This window comes from Micromys minutus, assembly GCF_963924665.1.
Source record: "Micromys minutus genome assembly, chromosome: 9".
Lineage (NCBI taxonomy): Eukaryota > Metazoa > Chordata > Mammalia > Rodentia > Muridae > Micromys > Micromys minutus.
In genome coordinates, this window is record NC_137978.1 from 48,244,012 (window position 1) to 48,268,431 (window position 24,420).

Genomic DNA, 24,420 nt, shown 5'->3' on the forward strand with positions numbered 1-24,420 from the left:
GGCTATCAGCCAACTAATAGATTTATTAGCATATGAAAAGACACATAACATTTCAAAGATTCTAGGGCTACTTTATTAGTATACAACAAGCAAGAGAAGAAACAAATACCACATACTCAAGTATTTTCCCATATTTTACACTGCAGAGCATTTGCTGTCTTCAGACACACCAGAAGAGGGCACCAGATCTCATTACAGATGGTTATGAGCCACCATGTGGTTGCTGGGAATTGAACTCAGGACCTCTGGAAGAGCAGTCAGTGCTCTTAACCGCTGAACCACCTCTCCAGCCCCTAACTGTAGAGTATTTTGAGGCTGGAGAAACCGCTTAGGTTAAGAGTACTGTTCTAGAGGACAAAAGTTTGATTCCCAGAATCTCCTGGGTGGCTCACAACTACCTGCAACTTTAAGAATCCAACACTCTCTTTCTGATCTATGGTGGCAGGCAGTAGGTACACATGGCACACAAAAAACTATCTAGACAAAACACCCATGCATAATCATCTTTAATCCCAGCATGAGGAGGTAGAGGTAGAGGCATTTCTGTGAGTTCAAGGTAGCCTGGTATATAATAGAGAGTTCCAGGACCACCAAGACTATGAAGACCTTGTCTTAAAAACAAACAAAAAACAAAACAAAAACCCAAAAATAAGTAAACATGGGGCATGGTGACACACGCATATAGTCCCAACTACTTAAGAGGCTGAGATAGAAAAACTGCTGGATACTACAAAAAGTTCAAGAAATTCATAACCTGGGAAATACATAACAAGATCACATCTCAAAACAAACAAACAAAAGGAGCTGGATAATGGCTCAGTCATTAAGTCTGTGTACTATTCTTGCAGAAGTTCTGAGTTCAGTTCTAAGCACTCATGTCAGGCAGATCACAACAATTTCAGCTGCAGGGATCCAATCCCCTCCTCTGGACTTCATAGGCACCTGCACTCACACCTCACATGCACATACCACACACATATACATAGAATTTAAATTTAAAAAAATTTTTGGCTAGGTGGTACTGGCTTACATCTTTGATTCTAGTACATAGGAAACAGAGGCAGGTTTATCTGAGTTAGGCCAAGCCTGGTCTACAGAATGAATTCCTGAACAGCCAGGGCTACACGGAAAAACCTTGTCTCAAAAAAACAAATAAATAAGTAAATGAAAATAAACTAACATTTATTGTATGTGTGCACAATAGTGCACCTGTGGAAGCAAGAGGGCAAACTTTCAGGATCTGTTTTTCCACCATGTGCAGACTGAGAATCACGCTTGGGTTGTTGGGCTTGGGACAAGGGCCTTTTACATGCTAGTCACCTCCACCAATCTGAGGAGGCCACAGATAGATATCAAGTGTTCTCTACCATATTTTCTTGTGCTAAAGAGAAGCACACTGATTCAGCTGGCCTGGCTGGCCATACTACCCCCTTTCCTCTGAAGTACTGGGGTTATAAATGCATATTGCTGAGCCAACTGGATTCCGTATCCAGTTCCTTAGGATTTTACATCCAGCTTTCCAGTTCCCAAGCAGTTTTCTTAAGCCAGTCTCTGTCTTCTTTTCAAAAATGTAAAAGCTTGCTGGTGGGGGTATAAAACAGTTTCACTTAGGTCAGGTTGGCTTCAGACTCACTAAGTAGCTAGAAATGACCCTGAATTTGTCATCTTCATCCCTCTAATTCCTGACTGCAGAGATATCAGACCAAAGAAACAATGTTTTAAATTTACAAACAAATTATTCATTCTATAATTGTCATTCTGATGTGTATGTGTGCCATACAGCCTGTGTGGAAGACAAGAGGGTAGCTGTGGTGGTTTGTATTTGCTCGGCCCAGGGAGTAGCACTGTTAGGAGGTGGGGCCTTGTTGGAGTAGGTGTGACTTTGTTGGAGAAAATGTGTCACTGTGGGCATGGGCTTTAAGACCCTCCTCCTAGCTCACTGGAAACTAGTATTCTCCTGTTTGCCTTCAGAATAAGATATAGAATTTTCAGCTCTTCTTACACCATGCCTGCCTGAACACTACAATTTGGGAGACACTGGTTAAGACTATTTATTCTAGGCTCTTGCCTTTAGTCCCAACATTCAGGGAGCAGAAGCAGGTAGATCTCTGAGTTCAAGGCCAGCCTGGTCTATAGAGGGATCTCTAAGATAGCCAGGAATCCCTGTCTGAAAACACACACACACAACACACACACACACACACACACACACACACACACACACACTCACACTCACACTCTCCAGGCTACATGAGACCCTATGAGGAAAACAAAATGAAATAAACAAAGGAAGGAGGGAGAGAATTGAAAGAGGAAGATGAAGTCAACTGTCAATGCTAACAAGGAGACAGCATTGTGGCCAGCCATGAGTGGACTTTCTCCTTTACGGGGGCCCTTCACTCAGGTAAGGCCAGACCTCTGGCTAGGTTGAACTAAGTGAAACTAAGTTGTATTTATTAAGTATTTAGATAGCTACACATAGGAAAACACTGTAACATGCAGGATATGGGTATGGGCTTCTCAGGAGGACTTCATCAAGGTGTCTTTTCAACAGCTATATGTGATGCTGTGGCTAAGTCCTTTTGCTCAAAAAAAAAAAAAAAATGTAATTTATAACAAGACTTACCATTAAGCAAAGTCTAAGATTACAGTAGGAATGTTAATTAATTTAGTTATTTTTCTAAAAAACTGTCTTTTGTAAGATCATTTCATGAGGTGCACTGTGTAGATTTGTGGAAGTACTAATATGGTAGATTCAAGTCTACAAACAAAAGTATACATTTAATTATCTGTTGTATTTAATGCCATTGTTTGAGATGTCCTTAGGAAAACAAACAAAAATGGGGGTGGGCATAACAGGAATTCAGAAACTGAATTTGTGAGTGGCCAAAAAAAATTGGGAAAATTCACAGGATACAATTCTTAGAGGAAATCTGAAAGGAAAAAAAAGGGGGGGTTATATGGCACTTTTAATGTACTTTATTGATCTCTACAGTGCAATCTTAGCAACAATAACCCATCATCAACTCATTTTGTGTAATAACATAATGAAACCATATCCTAAAGCCACACTTCCCTCATAAAAGTATACTTGAGCACCCAGGAAGCAGAAACAGGAAGACTGAAAGTTCCAGGTTAGCCTGAGCCACACAGTGAGTCTCCAAAACAAACGGGCTGGAGAGATGGGTCAGTGGGTAAAAGCACTAGTTGCTCTTTCAGGAGATCTAGATTGGCTCCCAGCACCCACACAGTTCCTCAAAAAACAAACAAACCAGTTTAACTCCAGTTTCAAAGGATGTGACATCCTCTTCTAGACTCTGTGGGCACTGCATGCACATGCTGTGCAGACATGTATGCAGGCAAAATATCCATAAAAATAAAGACCAAAACCCCTTAAAATAACAACTTCTTCAACTTATGGCTAGTTATAATCAATTTATAGCTAGCCATTCAACTGATGGCTACTGAGTTAATGATACAGCATAATCACCCACTTATTAGTGATACTTCTGTCAACACCAACTCTACCCTCTCACTAAGCCTCTTCTTTTGCACCCCCCCTTTTGAAGAATGGGTCTTACTATGCAGTTCAGGCTGACTTTAGATTTTAATTGTCCCTCAGGGTCCACAGCAGAGAGCTGTGAGATAGATGGAGCTAGTCACAGAGGCGGTGAGATTGCCACTGGGACCAAAGAGTAGCCAGGGACAGAGAGCCAGGAGGGCAGCTGCTGCTGAGATGAAAATACCCCACTAATACCATATGGTTCTATGATGCCGGCCATAGTGAGGGTTGGTTTATTTTAAATATTTAACACTACGTACAGGGGTCTGACCTAGGTGCTCCGCATATATGCTATGGCTGAGTAGTTTGGTGTTCTTGTTGGGATTCCTAACTGAGGGAGTGGGTCCCACTGAAAGCCTGTCTCAACAAGCAGAGGATATCTCTTGAGGAACAATGTCTGAGGCTGATCAACGGCCCCTACATGTACCTGCACAGGTTACCTAAACAGTATCATGCTAAATGAAGCCAAACACCAACAGCCACATGTTGAGTGGTCTAAGTCATATGAAATGTCTAAAATAGCTAACTTCGCAGAAATAAGAGCTGAGCAGGCAGGGACTAGAGAGTAACTGCTAATACATATAATCTTTCTTTTCAGAGTGCTCAATATTTAGGGGTTAGATTCTACAGTGGAAGATATTAAAAATCAATATATTTATGTTAGTGTATGTAATCAAAATCCTCTCAGAAACTACAATGTTTGCATAAAACAAATGTTAATTGTATTTCAGGGTTTTGTTTTTTCTTTGGGGTCTTATGTAAATCAGGCTAACTTCAAATTTGCAGTGATTCTTCAGTCTCTGTCTTCAGTGTTCTTCAGTAGTTCTCAATCTTCTTAATGTTATGACCCTTTAATACAGTCCCTCATGTTGTGGTGATGATCCCCAGCCACAAGATTATTTTATTGCTACTTCATAATTTTACTATTATGAATCATAATGTAAATATGTGTTATACAACCCCAGTAAACTCCTCCCCAAAAAGGGGTTGCGACCCACAGGTTGAGAACTACTGAAGAGCACTGAAGGCAGAGATAAGAGGCTGGTTACAGGCATGCACAATTTCTGCACACACCCTCCCCATGTTGTTTTGAGACATGTCTTATATAGCTCTAGCTAGCCTTGAACTCCATGTGGTAAAAGCTGGCCTGACTCTATCTCTGGGATTAGGGGCTTAGGTTATCATGTCACTTTGAATTTCAAGGGTTTTTTTTTTTGTTGTTGTTGTTTTTATTTTTAAGTATCCTTATCGGATGTCCCTGCTTGGGACAGCAGCCAGGGACCATGTGGATGTCTAGCAGCTATGTCTAACTATTCCCAACCCTCAGTGATTGCAATGCTCTGGAGAACTTGCCCCATCTCTCACTACTGGCAGCACTCAGGAGAACAGCCCTGCTCCTTGCCCAGGCATGAGACTAGGAGAGCAGATCCTGCTACTCATCTTCTGTGAGGCCGAACGGGTACAGAGGTGACTTTCACCCTTCCCACCACCATCACTCATGGATCACAGTCATGAACTCAGAACAGGTCCTGTACCTTGCCTGGACAGCACATCAAAGCTGACCCTGGTGGCAGGGGCACAGATGAGCAAGAGTTGGCCCTACCACATGTCTGCCACGAGGTGACAATGGGTACACAGGTGATGCCTTCCCTTCCTTGCCCCTTACTTCCTATGGTAGTTCGGAGAGCTGGTCCCATGGTCATTAGATCAGGTAAGCTGGCTCTGCCCCTTGCCGCCTGCAACGCTCAGCAGAGTGGGTTTTTCAATTTGCTTCAGCAACACAATAGTGCTGACCCTGATAGGGAGGAGGTGAGCCTGCCCCAGCCCTAGTTTAATATGAGGTGGCATGGTTGATGCCCTCACCACCCACCTCATGTCCTGCAGCAGTCAGGAGAGCTGGTGAGCTGGCCCTGCCCCCTGACAGCTGCAGTACTCAAGAGAGCAAGCCCTGTATCTTATCTGGGCAGCATAGAAAAGATAGCCCTAGTGGAGCAGGCACTGGTGAACCAGCACCAAGAGCGCAAGAGAGCTGGCCCAGCCACTCCTCTGCTGTGAGGTAGCCCGGGTGGGGGGCAGAGAATGCTCTCTGTCCCCTTGTCCCCAGAGGCTGTTAAAGAGAGGTCACGAGAGCCAGAAAGCTGGCCCTGTACATCAACAGAATCAGCACTCAGCAGTGTGGGCCCTGTGCCTCACCTAGGTAGCACAGCCGTACTGGGCCGGATTGAGGGGAAGCAGATAGGCCAGCCTCAAAGACAGAGAGCGGGTTCCACCATTCATCTGTTATGAGGTGATATGGGTGTGGGGCGATGCCCTCCCTCCTTGTATTAGTTACCCCTCACCATCTGCAGCAGTTGAGGAAAATTGGCCCTGGGGTCATAAGAAAGGGAGAGCTGACACTGCCTCCTGCTGATGGTGGCATTGGGTGGCCTATCCAGAACAGTGCTGTAGAACTCGCCCTGGTGGTATGGAGAAGGGAGAGCCAGGAGGTTGACCTGCTCAGCTAACAGCCATGCCCAGATCCAGGGCACTGAGCTGGCCCATCTAAAAATCTGTATCATCTGCGAATAGTTGGAATGCATGAAAAGGCCAGTCTTGCTGATCCAAAGCTGCAGGATCTACATGACACAGGGCAACAAGATAAATGGGAGGAATCCAGGTGAGGATACAATATTGATGGTGTCACAGAAGCCAGGGATCTCTTGAAACAGACCAATGACTGGTTACAGTGAACATTTGCTAGTAAAGATATGTGGACAGAGGGATACACTGTGGGACATACTGTGACACACTATAACTTCCATGATGAGTTGTTTTCTATGCTTTGTTTTTATTGTTGTTTGTTAGCTTGTGTGTTTTATTTGGAGAGGTTTCAAGGGTGAAGGGTGAGGGGGACAGGGAGATGAGTAGGACTGGGGTGCACGGTGTGAAACTCAACAAGAACCAATGAAAAGTTTAAAAAAAAATTTTGTGAATAAACTTTCAAAAGTATCCCCATTAATAAACCATGTAAGTCAGTCTAGACCTTTTCTTAATAAGCTTAGAGTCAGATGAGCAACAATAACAATTTTAGGCTGAACATAGTGCACACTGTAACCCAGCACTCTGGATGTTACACAGGGGATCTCCAGCCTGGACTACCCAGTGAGAATCTGTCCCAAAACATCAAATCAGGACTAGAGATAGGAGAGCAGTTACTGCTCGGAGTTCATTTCTCAGGGCCCACATCAGGCCTGTAACTCCAGCTTCAAACCTCTTCTGATCTCTGTAGGAATTTCACAAGTGTGTGCTTCTGTGTAAACCTAAAAACAACAACACACCAAACCAAACCAAGACAAAGTGTAGGACAGGAGCTCATCTCTCAGTGCTCCTATACACTAGTGATCTGTGGGCCAGTTAGCCTGGTATGTGCAGCAACAAACAAAGACCTTGTCCCAAACAAGTTAAAAACATGGACTGACGGCTGATGCATTCTGTGACCTCTACACAGACGTCAGGGCACAAGGATTGCCAGTCACACTAATAAACACACACACCACATAAAATATAATCAATTTAAAAGTATTTTTAAAAAAGATTTTCAGGGGCCAGGTGGTAGGAGTGCCTGCCTTTAATTGCAGCACTCAAAAGGCAGAGGCAGGCAGATCTCTACAAGTTTGAGGTCAGCCTGATCTACAGAGTGAGTTCAAGAACAGTCAAGGCTACATAAAGAACCCTGTCTCAAAAATCAAAACAACAACAACAACAAAGATTTTTAGGACTCATCAAAGGCTACAGACTTTCTAAAATAAAATACACAAAACAAACAACAACAAAAAATCCGACACAAATAATCAACTATACAGCTAAAGAAATATAACTTAATGCAGATAGAAAGTGGATAAAAGCTCCTAACAGAATTGGTAACTAAACTAAAAGTGAATAGACTACAAAAAATGTTCACTCACATAAAGAAATGTAGTATGTATGTAAAACTTCCTATTAAACCCTGAGCTAAATAACTATTTTACATATATATCATGCATCCTGTTTAATACTGAGTCAGTTACTATTACCATCCTCCTTTTACAGATAAGAAAATAAAGGTCTAGACTGACAGGCTGGGAAGCCAGCTGAGTAGTTAAAATGCTCACACATAAGCACGAGAATAAGAGTCTAGACTCCCAGAACCCCAGTAAATGCCAAGTGGGAGTGGGAGCTTATTTTAATTGCAGCGTCAGAAGGCAGAGATAGGGGATCCTAAGAGCAGGCCAGCTCACAAGACTAAGTATTGTTGGCAAGCTCTGGGTTGACTGAGATAAGATCCTGCTAACATGAAGGTAGAAATCAATGATGACTACTGCCATCAGCCTTGGACCTACCTGTGCATTCGTGTGTGCATGTGTGCGGACACTCAGGTTCTCAGGCCTGGCCGCAAACACCTTTATCTATGGAGCCACTCTGAAGGTCCAGCACACATTATGTTTGATCATTTTGTTTTCTCTGTGTAGCCCTAGCTATCTTGAAACTAATTTTGTAGAACCAGGCTGGCCTTCAACTCGTAGATTGGCCTGCTCTGCCTCTCTAGTGCTGAGATTACTGGTGCAATTACTGGCAGGCCTCAGCATACAACTTCTTAGCCTATGGGTTGACAGGTGATACAATGCAAAGTGAAGAGTGTAAAAAAATCTAAGAATAGTAAAAGATACTTGAATATATAACAGACAGTTATCAATTCTAAATCAAACGGAACAAATGCAAGGTTTCTGGCTCACCTATTCTGTATTTCCTGACTTCTCTGCAGCCTTGGTTCTGAACATGCAGCATGAACTCTTTGCACTGTACATGCCCTCAAGCTACGCTATACCAAACACATGGCCTTGGACACCTTGGCCCAGCTTTGAGGCCCTTGCAGGGCATCAACTAGACTGTTTCACTAAGCATTGAAAGTTTTCTCCTCTTATGGAAACATACTCTTATGAAGAAAACAATTTTAATATTCTCCTACTATCTTTTTTTTTTTTTTAAGCATCAAAATAGTGTTTGAAGAGGTGGATGCCCGTAATCTGTAGCTCTTGAGGAGTGGAGATAAGAGGACCAGGAATTTGCTTTCCAGTGAGGTCCAGGCCAACCTGAGATACATGAGACCCTGTCTCAAAAAGACAAAAACAGACAACAAAAAACCCACAAGGAAGCAGACATGACAGGATATACCTTTAATTCCAGCACCTAGTGGAGGCAAAGGCAAAAGGATCTCTACACAGCAAGTTCCAGGCTACCCAGGACTACAGTGAGATTTCAAAAAAGAAAAGACAAGACAGAAACAAAACAAAACAAAAAGCTAGGGATGTACCTCAGCTGGTAGAGTGCTTCTCTAGTTCATAAAACTTTTCTGAGTTGGATCTGTATGCAGTACCACACAAAACTGAGCAAAGTAGCATTCACCCCTAGTTGTAGCATTAAGACCAGAAATTCAGTCTTCTTTGGCCTTATAGCACATGTATGTGATGCATGGTGTCCAAATGCTTGACAAGCTAATGAGATGGCTCAGCAAGTTAAATGACTTGCCACAGGCCTGACAACCTGAGTCAATCCTTGGATCCTATGGTATAAGGGCAGAAAGAATTCCTGAAAGTTTCCCTCTCTCTCTCTCCACTCGCCCACCACGTGTGTGCAGATAAATATTAAATGGCCCTAAATACACTTCTGCCATCTTGTACTATGTATTTATGGGAAGCTGAGTTCTCAGTATTGATAGTGATAACATCAAAATACGAACTCTGGGGCTGGAGAGATGGCTCAGTAGTTAAGAGCACTGACTATTAAACCAGAGGTCCTGAGTTTAATTCCCACAACTACATGGTGGCTCATAAAGGGATCTGATGCCCTCTTCTGGTGGGTCTGAAGACAGCTACAGTGTACTCATATACCTAAAATAATTTTTTTTTCAAAAAAATACCAACTCTGAAAAACGTTGAAGATGGTATATATCCTGCAGTATCAAACAATCATCTAAGATTTCTTTTTTTTTTAAGATTTATTTATTTATTTATTTATTATAAGTACACTGTAGCTATCTTCAGACACACCAGAAGAGGGCATCAGATCTCATTACAGATGGTTGTGAGCCACCATGTGGTTGCTGGGATTTGAACTCAGGACCTCTAGAAGAGCAGTCAGTGCTCTTAACCACTGAGCCATCTCTCCAGCCCCCCACCTAAGATTTCATTTGGTTTCTATGACAAAGTTTCATGTAGCCCAAGTGACCTAGCATTTGCTATGTAGCCAAGGATTATCTTCAAACCTCTATCTTCCACGTGCTGAGAATACAGGCATGGATCACCATCTTGGCAATATTTAATTACATAAAAATAAGCACCTCATTATTATACAAATAGCTGTTATCTTTGATAAATGACAAAAATTATACATATACCAAAGAATTGTTTTCTTGTTTTGAGTTATGGTCTTCTATGCAGCCCAGGCTAGAACTCAATATGCAGATCAGGCTAGCACTGAACTCCCAGGCAATGATGTTAGGGGATGGTTTTGCACACTGTATATTCAATTGTTGTTTTCTGTACCCCAGAGATCTGGGCATAGTCTGGACTTGGTACTGTCATTATAAAGTATTTCCTGACTCAGAATATCATCTTCTAATTGCTCAGTTAAGAGCTGATTAGTCTACTGCTGGGCAGGAGAGGGTAAGGTTAGACTTCCGAGCCCAGAGATGGAGAGAGAGAAGATCACAGGTGGGACAGAGGAGGTCACCATCAGGATGTGTATGAAGAAAGAAGTGTCAGAGTGAATTTAAGATGACAGTAACACCATCTGCCTGGGAAGTAGAGTGGGAAGTAGAAGACTGGGAAGAAGACATAGTCAGGTAGGAATAGCTCAACCTGCCCAGTTACAATGCCTGAGGCCTTTTGATAAATATAGACTATATTTATATATAAGTGTATGGTATAAAATAAATATAAAATCTGTCATTACTTGGGAACTAGGGTAGGCATAGAAAAGCCCCCAGTATTTAACATTTGCCATCCAATGTGGTACTCAAACCACAACCCTAAATTAAAGTGTCTCATGCTCTACCGACTGAGCTAGTCAGTACTTTTACAAATTCTCCTGCCTCAGTTTCCTAAGTGTTCAGATTACAAGCATGGGCTACCAAACCAAACTTCAAATAACTGTCTCAAAGTAAGTTTCTCCTTATCAGCAAAGATCTCAAAATTTTATTCCAAGCAAAAAGACAGATCAAGAGTGGCAGTCTAAGGGCTGGGGAGACAGATGATGTCTCAGTGGTTAGGGCACTGGCTGCTCTTTCAGAGTGCCCATGTCCAATTCCCAGCACCCATATAGCAACTCACAATGTCTATAACTCCAGTTCCAGGACTTCTGACACCCTCACACAGACATGGATGCAGACCAACTACTAATGAACATTAAAAAAGCAAAAGACAGTGGCAGTTTAAGAAGTCCTGACCTGATATTCACCAACCCAAATTTACAGAGGACCTACTATCTGCCCGGCTCTGTTCCAAGTTAGAGATGTATTGTGTTAAAGAAAAACTACTGGTCATATGTAAGCCTGCAATCTCAACGCTATGGAGGCTAAGGCAAAATGAAAAAAAAAAAAAAAAATTCAAGACAGCCTGGGCCTGATATGGTGATTCACATTTTTAATCTCAGCAAAGAGGACAACATTAGGAGGATCTCTGTGAGAACACAGCTAAGCAGTGGAGGGTCTGCTTCACTTGGGCTAAGGGCTTATTTAATGCTCAGTATTTCAACAACTACAACAAAAAGACACGGTCTGACCTTCCCGATTTACTTAAGTCAAATGTTCTAACACCGCTAGACAAACTAAAGTTTTGATTCATCCCAAGCCTCAGACCACCTTGACCACCACTGACCTTAGCTTCAGCTAACTGCGGGTGGGGGTTGGGAGGGCTGTCTTACGTACAGGAATCTAATGGCATCGCTAGCTTCTTCGTGCTAAATGCTGTAGCAAAGCCCTGGGATAGGTCCTCTGCCCCTCAACTACCCCTCAGCTCAGACGCCACCTCTGCGGGGATGGCTCGCTGACCCCACACACCGGCGCCTTCAGTTCCTGGCCCTTTGTGAAAGGTCTCCACCCGCCGAGTGACAACTTGCTTAACCTCTACTCTTAGAGCCCAGCTCTTCCCGCGGGCCGTGGGCTCTTACGAGAGCAGGGGGCGTCTGGCACACAAGTATGAAAACTGCTGTGGACTTAATGACGAGGGGGACCCGAGGTGCAGGGGGGGAGGGACAGAGACGCGAGGGGGCGTGTGAGGATCCTTAGCCAGGAAACTCAGCCGGTGAGAGAAGAGATTGGGATGGAATTACGGCTCGGTCCATCTGCGCATGCGCTTCGTTCTCCCCCGAGGATCCCCCCCCCACCCCCCAAGAAGCTAGGTCCCGACTTTCCAAGGTTTTTCCGGGGTTACAAAATGAGGGACAGGGACCGCCGTTTCGGCGGGAGCCCCCAAAAGAACTTACACAGGCCTGAGAGCGAGCGGCGACCCCCCTCACTCGGACACTGACGGCGGCCACCACGTCCGCACGAGCGGCGAATCCGCTCCTCAGGTCGCCTAACGGCCGTTCCACGCCCGTCAAGCCGCACGCCCCGGAGCGCGCGCCGCCCGGCTCCGCCCCTTTCTGCTTGCTCCTGGCCAATAGAAAGTCGAGGCGCGTGGCCGCTCCGCCTCTTTTTGCCTGCCATTGACCAATGGAGAGCCAGGCTTCTCTCGCGTCCTGCCCCTTCACTGTGTCCTGGGCTGTAGGCGGGCGGATGGCTGCGCAGGAGGAGCTGGACCGGTGCATCCCTCTGCGCATGACACAGCGGCTACTTAGATCGGTCTCTTTGCACCATACCGGGTCCTGCCACTCGGTGGCGCTGTGTCCACGAGGCTGAGGGCGGCCTTGCCGGGATTTGGCCAGGTCTTAGAGATCCTGCCCAACCTACCTCATCCTCCTCCCTACGGAACCAGGAAGTTAGATTGTGCCGGTGACCTGACAGGGTCACTGCCTACTCAAGGGTCACTACAGAAAATGTGGTACATTTACACAATGGAGTACTACTCAGCTATTAAAAACAATGACTTCATGAAATTCTTAGGCAAATGGATGGAACTAGAAAATATCATCCTGAGTGAGGTAACCCAATCACAAAAGAACACACATGGTATGCACTCACTGATAAGTGGACATTAGCCCAGAAGCTTGGAATACCCAATATACAATTCAAAGACCATATGAAGGTCAAGAAGAAGGAAGACCAAAACTGATATACTCCACTATATCTAGCTTCCATTTTCTGATTGGTTTTTTTGGCGTGCATATGTTTGGGAATTGTTTGAGTTGGTTTGTTGTGGTTTTGAGAAACGAGTTCAAGGTATTGTATATGCTATGCAAATGATCTACCCTTTTGTGGAATTTTGCTTATTACATTTGTTTATTTTTTTGAGACAGGGTCTTGATATACAACCCAGGTTGGCCTCAGACTCAGAATAATCTCCCAGCCTCAGTCTCCTGGCCATGGAATTACAGGCTTGTGTGGCTTGTGTGGCTAGCCTGCTAACATCTAAACCTGGTTCTCTTTCCTAGTTCACCGTCTTCTTCAAGCCCTTGTCTACCCTGTCCTTACATTTGTCCAAGATTGACTTGTGAACTGTTGAAAGCCCAGGTGTAACACAGTCCCGGAGATGTTATAGATTCTGGTTTGGGATGAATTAATGGTGGCAGAAAAACCACTGTTGCTATATCTACCCTTGACTGGAAAAGGGGGTCTGATAAGGCCTGGAATAACCAAGGGATAGGACAAAAAGGCTTGAGCAATATTTTATATATGCATTTAACTCTCATTCTGGAACTGAACAGTTTTGGTCATTTTTCAAGAAAGAAAGAAAGAAAGAAGAGAAAGTAGTGGAAGCTGACCAAGGCCCAAGGACTTCCTGAGAATGACTCCCACAGTGAGGTCATCTGGTCAAACACTTTCATTTTACATGTGTGGAGATGAAGCCCCATAGAGAATAAAGTGATTTTCACACACCACACACACACATGCATGCACATGCACACACACATATTCTCTGTGCCATCTCTAATCCATCAGCCAGCTGACCTGGAATACCAAATCATTCTGTTCAGATTATACAGACAGGAACCAGAAAATGTAGAATTTCTTGTGTTTATTGACCACAAATTCTCTACTTTTCCCCACATCATATTGAGCAGTGTAATCACACACCCTCCCCCAAGAGTCCCAATTAAAGAAACTATTAAGAGCAAGCAACAGGCCTTTGCACATTCCTCACAGTATTGAACTTCACACTGGTCCATGGCCAGTTCCTCTGGTACCTAACAGAGGCCACACCACTTGTCTTGACACAACTCCTCCACTCCACCCTTGTTTCTGCAAGCAAACTAGACTCTAAACTCTAGGGTCGAATCAGGAGGCTGGGTCAGATTTTATTCCAGCATCCAGCCAATCACGATCAGGAGAAAGATGGATATCCAGGCTCCTAGAGGAAAGAAAGAAATGGTTGCAAGACAGTATTAAAAGGGCTGGAGAGGAGGCTCCGTAGTTAGGAGCACCTACTGCGTTTGCAGAGGGCTTTAGCTTAGTTCCCAGCACCCACATGGGACAGGTCACAATCATCAGTAACTTCGGTTCCAGGGCGATCTGACACCTCTGGCCTCCCTGGGTGCTACTCCTCAAGTGCACAGTGTACACACACATACATGCATAATTTAAATAAAATAAATATTTTAAAAATGGGATCAGAGGAGTTTTAAGAGTCTGGGAGAGTTTTAATTTTTATTACATTTATTTATTTATTTAGTTAGTTCATGCAAGTCATGGCGTACATAGGGATGTCAGAGGGCATCTTTTCCTGGTTCTCTCCTACCACACATGGTTCCCAGGGATAGAACTCAGATATATCAAGCTTAGCAGCAAGCACCTTTCCTCACTAAGCAACCTCAGTTTGGAGTGTTACTGTGTACACTGTTTTGTTTTGTTTCCTTTCTTTATTTCTTTTGCTTTAAGACATATAGTCCAGGCTGGCCTCAGATTTGCTCTGTAGCCAAGGATAGCTTTGAGCACTTAATTTTCCTGCCTGCACCTCCTACGTGCTAGGATTACAGGGTAAACCTCTATACGTGGCTTTTACGTCAAGTAGGGTCTCGTTGTCTTTTGCAGGCTGGTTCTAAACTTCCAGCTTCCAACATGCTCCACCATGCCTGGTGCATTTTAGACCTTCAACCCCTCACTCTGAGTCATTTCTGGGTAGTATCAGATTTTGAGGCAGGAGAAGGCAACAGCCTCATATTAACTGCCATGTACGGCTCCAGCTGAGACGCAGGAGGTAAACTGACATGGTGGTCACACAGCTCAGAGAAGAAACAGTATCCAAGATCAACACCATACAAACCCCTAGAAAACTCATGCGACATTAGACCTTTCTTTCCTAAAGCAATCCCTTTATACCAACCTGCCGAGTTCCTGCTGCCGGAGGCTCTGGACTCTGCAACCACACAGAAACAGAGATTAAGTTCAAAGTGCCCCTCACACAAGACATGACCAGAGCCCTCACCCACCATTCCATCAGGGCGGCACAGAGGAGGCTGCTGGTTTTATTTTTATGTTTTTGAGACTCAGAAGGGTGAGAAAGATACTTCTAGGTGGACTTAAGGCGTGGGATTTTCCCAGCGAGGGTTAAAGTACTCTAATAGTATAAAAAGACAAGAGTGTGCTGGGACAAGAAAAATGATCAAACTGAGGTTGGCATGAAAGACAACTTGAGAAGGCTGAGCTGATGTGATAGAAAAGGAGACAGAGAGCTTAGCGGGGCTGGAGAGATGGCTCAGCGGTTAGGAGCACTGACTGCTCTTTCAGAGGACCCAGGTTTGATTCCCAGCAACCACGTGGTGGCTCACACCATCTGTGACTCCAGTTCCAGGGGACTGGATGCTGTTTTCTGAACTATCTATCCACGTACCACTTATTCGGAGAGGTCCAAACACGATCCACTTGCCACTGCCAGGCTCCATCTGGGTCCCAGTTCGAGTGTCCCAGGGTGAATTTCTCTGCAGGGGATTCTTTCCACTACAAGACTGTGGGTGACAAAAAAGCTTTGGAAACTTTACCCCAGGACCGCAAAGACTCATGCTTCCCTACCCCGTGGCCCAGATAAATTCACTCATTCTCATCTACAAGATGTAGGTCTTTGGGCTACTGAAGTTGGCTCAGTGGTTAAGAGCGCTGACTGCTCTTCCAGAGGTCCTGAGTTCAATTCCCAGCAACCAAATGGGAGCTCATAACTATCTGTAATGGGATTTGATGCCCTCTTCTTGTGTGTCTGAAGACAGCTACAGTGTACTTATATAAATAAAATAAAGAAATCTTTTTTTAAAAAAAAGATGTAGGTTTTTCAAATGCTGGCCTTTAACTTTTCCTACAAGTCCGGTCCTAGAAAATGAGGCCAGCACACAATCCCGCAACTGCCCTTGGTTCAGTACCAGAAGTATTGCTGGCCTTTAGGAACCCTACTTACCGGTTGGCATGGGTGTCCCACTTGCTTGTCACAGAGGGTCACTTGGGCATGTAGGTAAAGCATGTCACTATCCAAGAATCGGGACAGAATGAAGGCCAGTGTCACATACACGGAGGCCCCATTGCTGAAGTTCTGAAGCATCCGGCCTTGGACAGGGCAGCTGCAGGGAAAAGGCCATATATCCATCTTTGAGACTCAGGTTTGGGGCCCAAGGTGCGGACACACAACATTTGATTTCTGCCACTTTAGCTTGTCCTGTGTAATAATAGGTGTTGGATCTCTGGCTGAGAACTAACTTTACATGGATTATTGAATTTTATTCCCTAAATCAATACTCTGAGGAAGACCATACTTTTGACTGCTCCCCGTTTTTAAAGGTTTATTTATTTTATTTTATGCCTGTCAGTGTTTGCCTTGTAGTGTGTACACCACGGGAATACAGTGTCTGCGGAGATCAGAAGAGGCTGGCCCGTCACCTGGAACTGGAGTTACAGATGATTGTGGACAACCGTGTGAATGCTGGGGACCTAAGCCAAGTCCTGTTCGAGAGCAGCAAGTGCTTTTAGCTGCCAAGCCGTCTCCCCAGCCCCCTGCCCTGCTTTTTCTCTTTTAAACAGGGAGAAAACTAAGGCTTAGAGATATTAGGTGGGTCTTCAAGGTTGGGCCACAGTGCTGTTGGAACAGGCTGCTGTCCCTAAGTAGGAACCCCAGAACCTTCAGAACACGGGGCAAAGCTAATTGCAATTCAGCAGTGTGTTTTGGGTCCAGGCTGAGCATAAGCAGTCCTCTGTCAGACTCAGCCTTCTGCTCTCTCGTCTGCACAGTGGAGGAAATAATCTTTCATGGAGTTGCTCAGTGATCTGTAAATGGATGGGCAATCCACTGTGCTCCTATGAGGACTATTTTCAACATGAATAAAATGTGAGTCTGACAGGAGATATTCGTTCTCTCGCTAATTTTGAGTCACAATCTCATGCAACCCACAGGCTGGCCTGGAATTCACTCCTTAGCTAACCCCCTCTTCTGTTCTGAGAACTTGAGTTACAGGCATCCAGCACCATACCCAGTTTTTTATTTATTATTATTATTAGTAGTAGTATTTTAAAGATTTATTTATTATACACACACATATACGCGGTGTTCTGCCTGCATATAGGCCTGCAGGCCAGAAGAGGGCATCAGATCCCACTACAGGTGGTTCTGTGCCACCATGTGGTTGCTGGGAATTGAACTCAGGACTTCTGGAAGTACTCTCAACCTCTGAGCCATCTCTCCAGCCCCAAGTAATTATTATTTTTAAAAGAGGGTCTTGCTGCCTTACTTGGTTAGCCTGGTACTCTGGGTAATTCCCCTGCCTCTGCCTCCGAAGGGCTTGGATTTGGAGCCTAGGCCATCCTACCTGTCTAAGAGACCCAGCTCTTGTCTCAGTGTGTTCAACACTTAGCAAAGTGAGCAACCTGAGCTGAGCCTTGGTTTCTCCTTGAGTCAGACGGGAATTGAGCTATAACTACATCATAGTGTGTAAGGTTTAAATTAACTGATAGATACGAAGTGACTCCAATTATGCCTGGCATGGGAAAAATACTATGTCATTATTAGCTGTTTTCTATTGTGTATATAATTACATACATACATATATATATATATATATATATATATATATATATATATATATATATATAATAGCAGATGGTATTCTGAAATGTTAGCATTTTTTTTTATCTCATCATTTGAGGCCCTCAGAAATTGTTTGGGGAAGGGGAGAAGAATAGAAGTAAATATTATCTTTTTGCTGTGAGATCTTGAGCAGGTTTTACTTTCCCTGAGCCTCAGTTTACTCGTCTGTAAAATGAAGCTGAATGCATTCACTGAACAAACGTTCATTGGTCCTTTACTTCTTCCCATGTTTGTTCGCCAGGGTGTAAAGGAATCTTAAAGACTTAGAAAAGCCCCCAAGACAACAATTATGTCGGGAGAATAAAACTTACTTTTACCCCTGGAATATAGATAAGGAAGCTAAGGTACAAAAGTACCCAAGTAAGTCACAGCCCGAGTCCTGGGACCTGAGGGATTCTTACCTCTCCTTCACAAAATGATAGGTGGCCTTAGGCTCTTTGTTGGAGAGGTTGGTACTTGCAAAGATCTCATTAGCCACCAGGGCAAACCGGTCAGGATCACTGTTGGTGGACTTGAGGACCACATAGAGAGGCACACCGACAGGCGCTGTACTGTTCTTGAGTGGAACGGAGAGCTGAGGGTCTGTGAAGATGCTCAGGGTGACGACAGTCTCCCCCGTATTTGGAACGTGGATGGCACTGTATCCAGAGAGGAACAAGAGTGAGTCCCTCAGAGAGAAGGATGCGTATCCACCTTCTGACTTACTCTCGAGGTCACTGAGTGTAATGTACTTACTGTACAGCAAGAGGACTTAAGACACATAACCCATGTTAAAGTGCCCAGGCATGCCCGGCAGTGGCCCACACCTTTGATCCCAGCACTCAGGAAGTAGAGGCAGGCAATCTCCCTGAGTTTGAGGCCAGCCTGGTCTACAAAGAAAGTTCCAGGACAGCCAGGGCTGTTACGCAGAGAAACCCTGTCTCAAAACAAAATTCCACAAATGTGGATTTAAAGTGAAACAAGTGATATGTAGCCCACTCTTTTAACCCCAGAACTCAGGAGACAGAGGCAGGCAGGTCTCTGTCAGTTCAAGGGCGACCTGGTGTCTACATAGTGACTTCTAGGACTGTCAAGGCCATGCAGAGGGACCCTGACTCAAAAATAAATAAATAAATAAATAAATAAATAAGTTGGAGAGTGATTAAGGAATACCAGAGGTTGTCCTTAGTACAAACAAACATGTACTAAGAAAGAGAAAGAAATGACTGGACAGATGGCTCATCAGTAAAGAGCACTGGCTGCTCTTCCAGAGGTCCTGAGTTCAATTCTCCAGCAACCACATGGTGACTCACAACCATCTGTAATGGGAACCGATGCCCTCTTCTGGTGTGTCTGAAGACAGCTGCAGTGTACTCATAAATAAAAATAAATAAATCTTGAAAAAGAGGGAAGAGAAAGAAAAAGATGGGTCAGCAAGATGGCTCCATGGGTAAAGGCTCCTGCTGCCATGCTTGACCTGACGAAATCGGGAACAGATTTGTGCATGTCTCTCTCTCTCTCTCTCTCTCTCTCTCACACACACACACACATACACACACACACACACACACACACACGATTAATAAATTAATAAATATAAAAAAAATAAGAGATGGGCAGAAGGGTAAGTCTTTTAACCTTTCTATAGACCACCTAAAAAGATAAAGTGCTCCATCATAGGTCCCAAAACCTTGGCATCTATCTAACTCCGTGGTGATTCACACCCATACTGCATTTCTTCTCAGAAGCAGTCTCCCTCTGTGTAAGAGGTGCTTACATATGGTGGGTGAGCATGAGGGCCAATTTCCTGAGGGAGTTGCGTCTCTGGCCTGGATTAGAGTTAGCAGTGAGAACGTAGGGTGGCCCAGGGCCTAGTTGCATAGGCGGCTGGCTGGGCATTACTCACGGGATGGAGACCTCTTGATAGGATACAGGCTTGCTAATGTTCACAGCCAGTGGATAGGCACAGCTGAACTGCAGCACTCTGACAGTGGTGATGGAGCCAGGGAGAGCCTGTTCAAGGTGCACGTCCAAAGAGTACAGAGCGTGGCTGCTGTTGGTCTAGAAAAGGCAGGTAGGTGAGCAGCCATTACCCATAAGTCCCTGGAGCAAACACCCCATCCTGTCTAGCTACAAGATGTTTATTAAAATAAAATCAGTGACTGAGCTCTTTGAGCCTGGTCCTGTGGCTTGAACACAGCGCTTTGTCATCAGCCCCATTCTGTGAATGAGTAAAATAAAGGTTAAGAGACGTACAAAGCAAGCAACGGAGCCTAAACCCAACATCACTCTGGCTCTGGGGCCTATCACTTTCATCCCCATGCAGTGGTTCCTAAGTTTTGTTTGTTTTCTTTCTTTTTTTTTTTTTTTTTTTGAGATGCAGTCTTATGTAGCTCAGGCTAGCCTTAGTGACTATGTAGCTAAGGATGGTCTTGAATCCGTGACCCACCTGGGATTCCGCTGGGTTCCACCTCCCAGTGTCAGGGTTACCAGTTTGTGCCACAATACCCAATTTTTATGTGAGTTATATTTTGTTACGAAACTAATCTCTGTGTGCTGGTGCAAGCATGTAATCCCAGGACTCAGGAGGTTGATGCAGGAGGGTTACCTCAAGTTCAAACTGCAATTTGAGAAAAATCCCTTAAGTTCTCTGGGCCATTGATTTACTCGAAACCTCTCAGGATCAGAACCATTAAAATTTATTTGATAGACCTGGTGTTTGGCCAGAAACCAATAAATAACTGCTTGTAGTTAACTGTTTTTAAGTGTTTCACGGCTGACAGTTTGGGAACCAATCAATATCCTAATTCAGCACACACAGCACGTATAAAGGAATTCCCAGTCTGGAGACAGCTTGTTCTTTTTCTTCATCAGGGATGGGCTGATGGCAAAGATTTGAGTCCACCAAAGAAAGTCAAGAGTTACTCAACCTCTACTTTCCCAGCTCCACCCCACAGTCTTCCCAGCTCCACCCCACAGTCTTCCCAGCTCCACCCCAGAACTTTCTCAGCTCCACCCACAGGTTTCCCAGCCCCGCCCACAACTTTCCTCTCCCTCTTAAACCCCCTTCAGCTTACAGAGATGTGGAGTCCACAAGTTCTCTCCTTCTTCTCCAATTGAAAGACCTGGACCCGATGACCCTGTTCTGTCATATTGATACTGGAACATTTTTCGAAGGTATTTTGCTTCAGGACCCAGTGCTGAGTCTTCAGGAAGCAGCTCCTGAGAGACACCTCAATGTCCTGGGGCCCGCAGCGCAGGGTCGCTATCTCTCTGTCTAGTTCTGCAGAGGAACAAGAGCCAGAGGTGGGATCTCCTGAGGATCTTGGGAAGAAGCCATGAGAAGTCGGTACAGGCTTACCATGGAGACCAGAGTTCAATTCTTAGAGCCCACATAAAGTGGAAAGAGAGATCTGACTTCACCATGGCATGTGTGCCCCCTAATTCACACACACACACACACACACACACACACACACACACACACACCATGCACCACGCAAACACACCAATAATTGTTAAAACTGTAAACGTAACTGGACATAGTAGTCTTTAATCCCAGCACTCAGACAGAGGCAGATTTCTGTACATTTGAGGACAGTCTGGTCTACAGAGAAAGTTTCAAGATAGCCAGGGCTACACAGAGAAACCTGGCTTCAAATTTGAAACACCAGGAAAAAAATTAAATATATTTAAATGCAGATTCTCACACATGTGGATTCCAAGAATCATCTATTGAGTTATGGGATTCTGATTCCTGGCCCTCACAGGTTCTTAGAATCTTCTTTCCAAGAATTACCACTAGGGAGGGGGTGGAGAGATGGCTCAGCGGTTAAGAGCATTGACTGCTCTTCCAGAGGTCCCGAGTTCAATTCCCAGCAACCACATGGTGGCTCACAACTATCTGTAATGGGATCTGATGCCCTCTTCTGGAGTGTCTGAAGACAGCTACAGTGTACTCACATATATAAAATAAATAAATCTTTTTAAAAAGTGACTACTAGGGCCTCAAAGCTAATGTGGGAGCTAGGAATGTAGCTTCATTGACCCATTTACTTGGAGGCAGAGGCAGGAGGGTCAGGAGCATTAGGTCGTCTTCAGTGACCAGGCCAGTTCTGGACTAGGAGACCATGACTCAACAACAAAGCTTGGGAGATGAGGTTCCCATTTTGAGCCAGGTACACTGAGAGTTGGGCCAGTGGACAGAGAAATAGAATAAGCTAAGATGAAGGGAGAGGTAAGAGTTTTTAGAAAGGAGGTGGCTCTTGCTCCACTCCAATTTCAAGTTCAGTTTTTAGTCCCTAGGGAACCGGGGAGTATGGCGTGGACCACAATGATGAAATAGGTATATTTTACCTCAACAAAATGTAACTGGCAAACAGTGGTTTGGGGGAGGTTAATTTGTTTACTCTCCAGTTCTTCTCCAACACTAAGCAGGAAGCTAGAGCTTGCTCTCTCTCTCTCTCTCTCTCTCTCTCTCTCTCTCTCTCTCTCTCTCTCTTTCTGTGTGTGTGTGTGTGTGTACGTGCACACACATACACACACACACATGCCACACACGCCTGTAATGTGCATCAGTATCCAGACAGCAGCTCAGGTCCCAGGAGCTGGAGCAGGGTGGATCATCTCATCTGCGCAGCCGCCTGCCCTCTCATGAGACATCACTTCTGGTGGACTCGCTCATTTCATGCTACTGCCTTACCAACCTTTGGACAGGGTTCCTCTGGGTCTTCCATGACCTTTCTAGTCCCTGCCGTTTATCTGGTTTGTTCACGTGAGTTATTCGTGTTACTCCGTGTTACCCATACACATAAAATCCAAATAGAGGAGAAACCTTAAAAAAAAAAGAAGAGGAGGAGAGGAAGAGAAACAGCAGCAGCAGCAGCAGCCAATGGCAGCTCTCTGGAAGGGATTATACACACTTACCCAAGTGGGAATAGTAGCTGTTGTTGCATGCACAACCTCCGATACTGGCTGGATACTCGTCCAAAGCACAGGTGCCATCTCCTGGACTGCCATTCTGATTAGAGTTGGGGGGTGCTTTACTAGTCCCAATGATCGTGGAGGATTTGATTGTCTCTGAGGAGCCAGGAGCAAGGCCTGTAGAATGGTCAGATGCTTGGGTTGTGCCCGGGCTGGTGCTTGAACCCATCTGCACTGTCTGGGAAGGTGTCTGTGTGACTGTGCTGTGGTGTGTGTCAGGCAGCTGGCTTGTTGTGGGGCTTGTCACTGGGCTTGGGAGCACAGCTGTGGTGTCCCTTTCCTGAGTCTCAGATGTGGCTGTGTTAAGCACAGTGGTCCTCAGCATGGTTGTGGTTGGTGAAGAGGTGCCCATCGTTGCCGTGGTTGCCGTGGGTAAAGGTTTATTTGTATCAATGGCTTTGTCCTGTGTTGATGAGGGTGAGGTTTGACTCGGTTGTGGGGTCTCAGTGGAAGTGGTCAAGCTGAGTGCCGTGGTTTTGGGTGACCCTGCCAGCTCTTTTGCTATAGAGGTCACCGTGGCATCTAATAGTGACGTACTATTGGTGACTGAGGCTGTCTGCTCAGTGGGCCCTGTCTTGCTACTGCTTTGGGGTGATGTTGGAAGAGTGGTTGATGTCATCTCTCCCTGGGGCGTCTTGCTCTTAGGTGAACTGTTGAGTTCCTCTACGGAGTTGTGGCCATTTGTTTGGTGAGGCAGCACTGAACTCGAACACTGGCAGGGTAGATTCTCATTAGAGCCTCTTGTGGAAGGCAGGCCTGAGGCAGCCACGCAGACTAGAACACTGCCTGTGAAAACAAGAACAGCAACGAAAATAAAGACACTGGCCCACGCTTCCTACCGCTCTCAGGCTCTCTGGCTCCCACGAATCCGATGAGGAGTTCCGATAAAAACAACAGCAGCCGGAAGTCCGTATAGAGAGGCATGCTCATTCCGCGCCAACTCTAGCCCGATAGATTTCAGAGGCTGGCTGGAGTTAGTTTCCTAACTGCATTCTGAATATTCACCTCATAGCCACGCAGAAGTGTAGCTCTCGCCGGTCAAAGAGGGCTTTTGTAGCAGCCATCGATGGACACCATTACAGAAAGCCACAAGTGGTTCAAATGCAGAAAACTAACCTTGAAGTACCCAGCCCCCAACTGATGCGTCTAAAACATATCTCTTCGCCTGAAGGCTGGGGTGGGGGATGGTGGGGCTGCTGGGAAGATTGTGAGGGCCAGAAGACTAAAATACGTAGAAATGGTGTCTTTGGGGCTGGAGACATGGCTCAGAGGTTAAGAGCACTGGCTGCTCTTCCAGAGGAACTGAGTTCAATTCCCAGTAACCACATGGTGGTTCATAACCATTTGTAATGGGATCCGATGCCCTTTTCTGGCCTGCAGGCATACATGCAGGCAGAATGATGTATAAATGAATGAATGAATAAATAAATCTTGGGGAAAAAAGGAAAGAAAAGAAATGGTGTCTTTGGGCTGGAAAGATGGCTCAGTGATTAAGAGCACACTGGTTACTCTTCCAAAACACCTATATTCTGTTCCGACCATATGGTGTTTTACAACCATCTGCAACTATAGTCTCAGGAAAGTTGACTTCCAAAGGCACCAGGCACACGTGTGTTGCACCTACATATATTCAGGCACAACACTGGTACACATTAAATAAAT

General features: G+C 45.0%; 2 protein-coding genes across 2 annotated transcripts in view; both read right to left on the reverse strand.

The window, feature by feature from the left end:
- Positions 1 to 12,163, reverse strand: part of CEP85 (centrosomal protein 85) — a 37,723-nt gene extending 25,560 nt beyond the window's left edge. The window contains exon 1 of the mRNA XM_080921496.1: positions 12,062 to 12,163. The gene's annotated coding sequence lies outside the window, so the exon portion shown is untranslated. The remainder of the gene's footprint in view (positions 1 to 12,061) is intronic.
- A 1,869-nt stretch (positions 12,164 to 14,032) lies between these two features.
- On the reverse strand, positions 14,033 to 23,688 carry LOC308424327 (uromodulin-like; the record flags this gene model as incomplete). Its single annotated transcript, XM_080921253.1, has 9 exons — positions 14,033 to 14,085; positions 15,058 to 15,090; positions 15,565 to 15,679; positions 16,120 to 16,279; positions 18,198 to 18,434; positions 19,682 to 19,836; positions 20,853 to 21,058; positions 22,702 to 23,544; positions 23,598 to 23,688. The coding sequence occupies 9 exons, from the start codon at positions 23,686 to 23,688 to the stop codon at positions 14,033 to 14,035; spliced, it is 1,893 nt and encodes a 630-aa protein (XP_080777379.1).
- Positions 23,689 to 24,420: the final 732 nt, after the last annotated feature.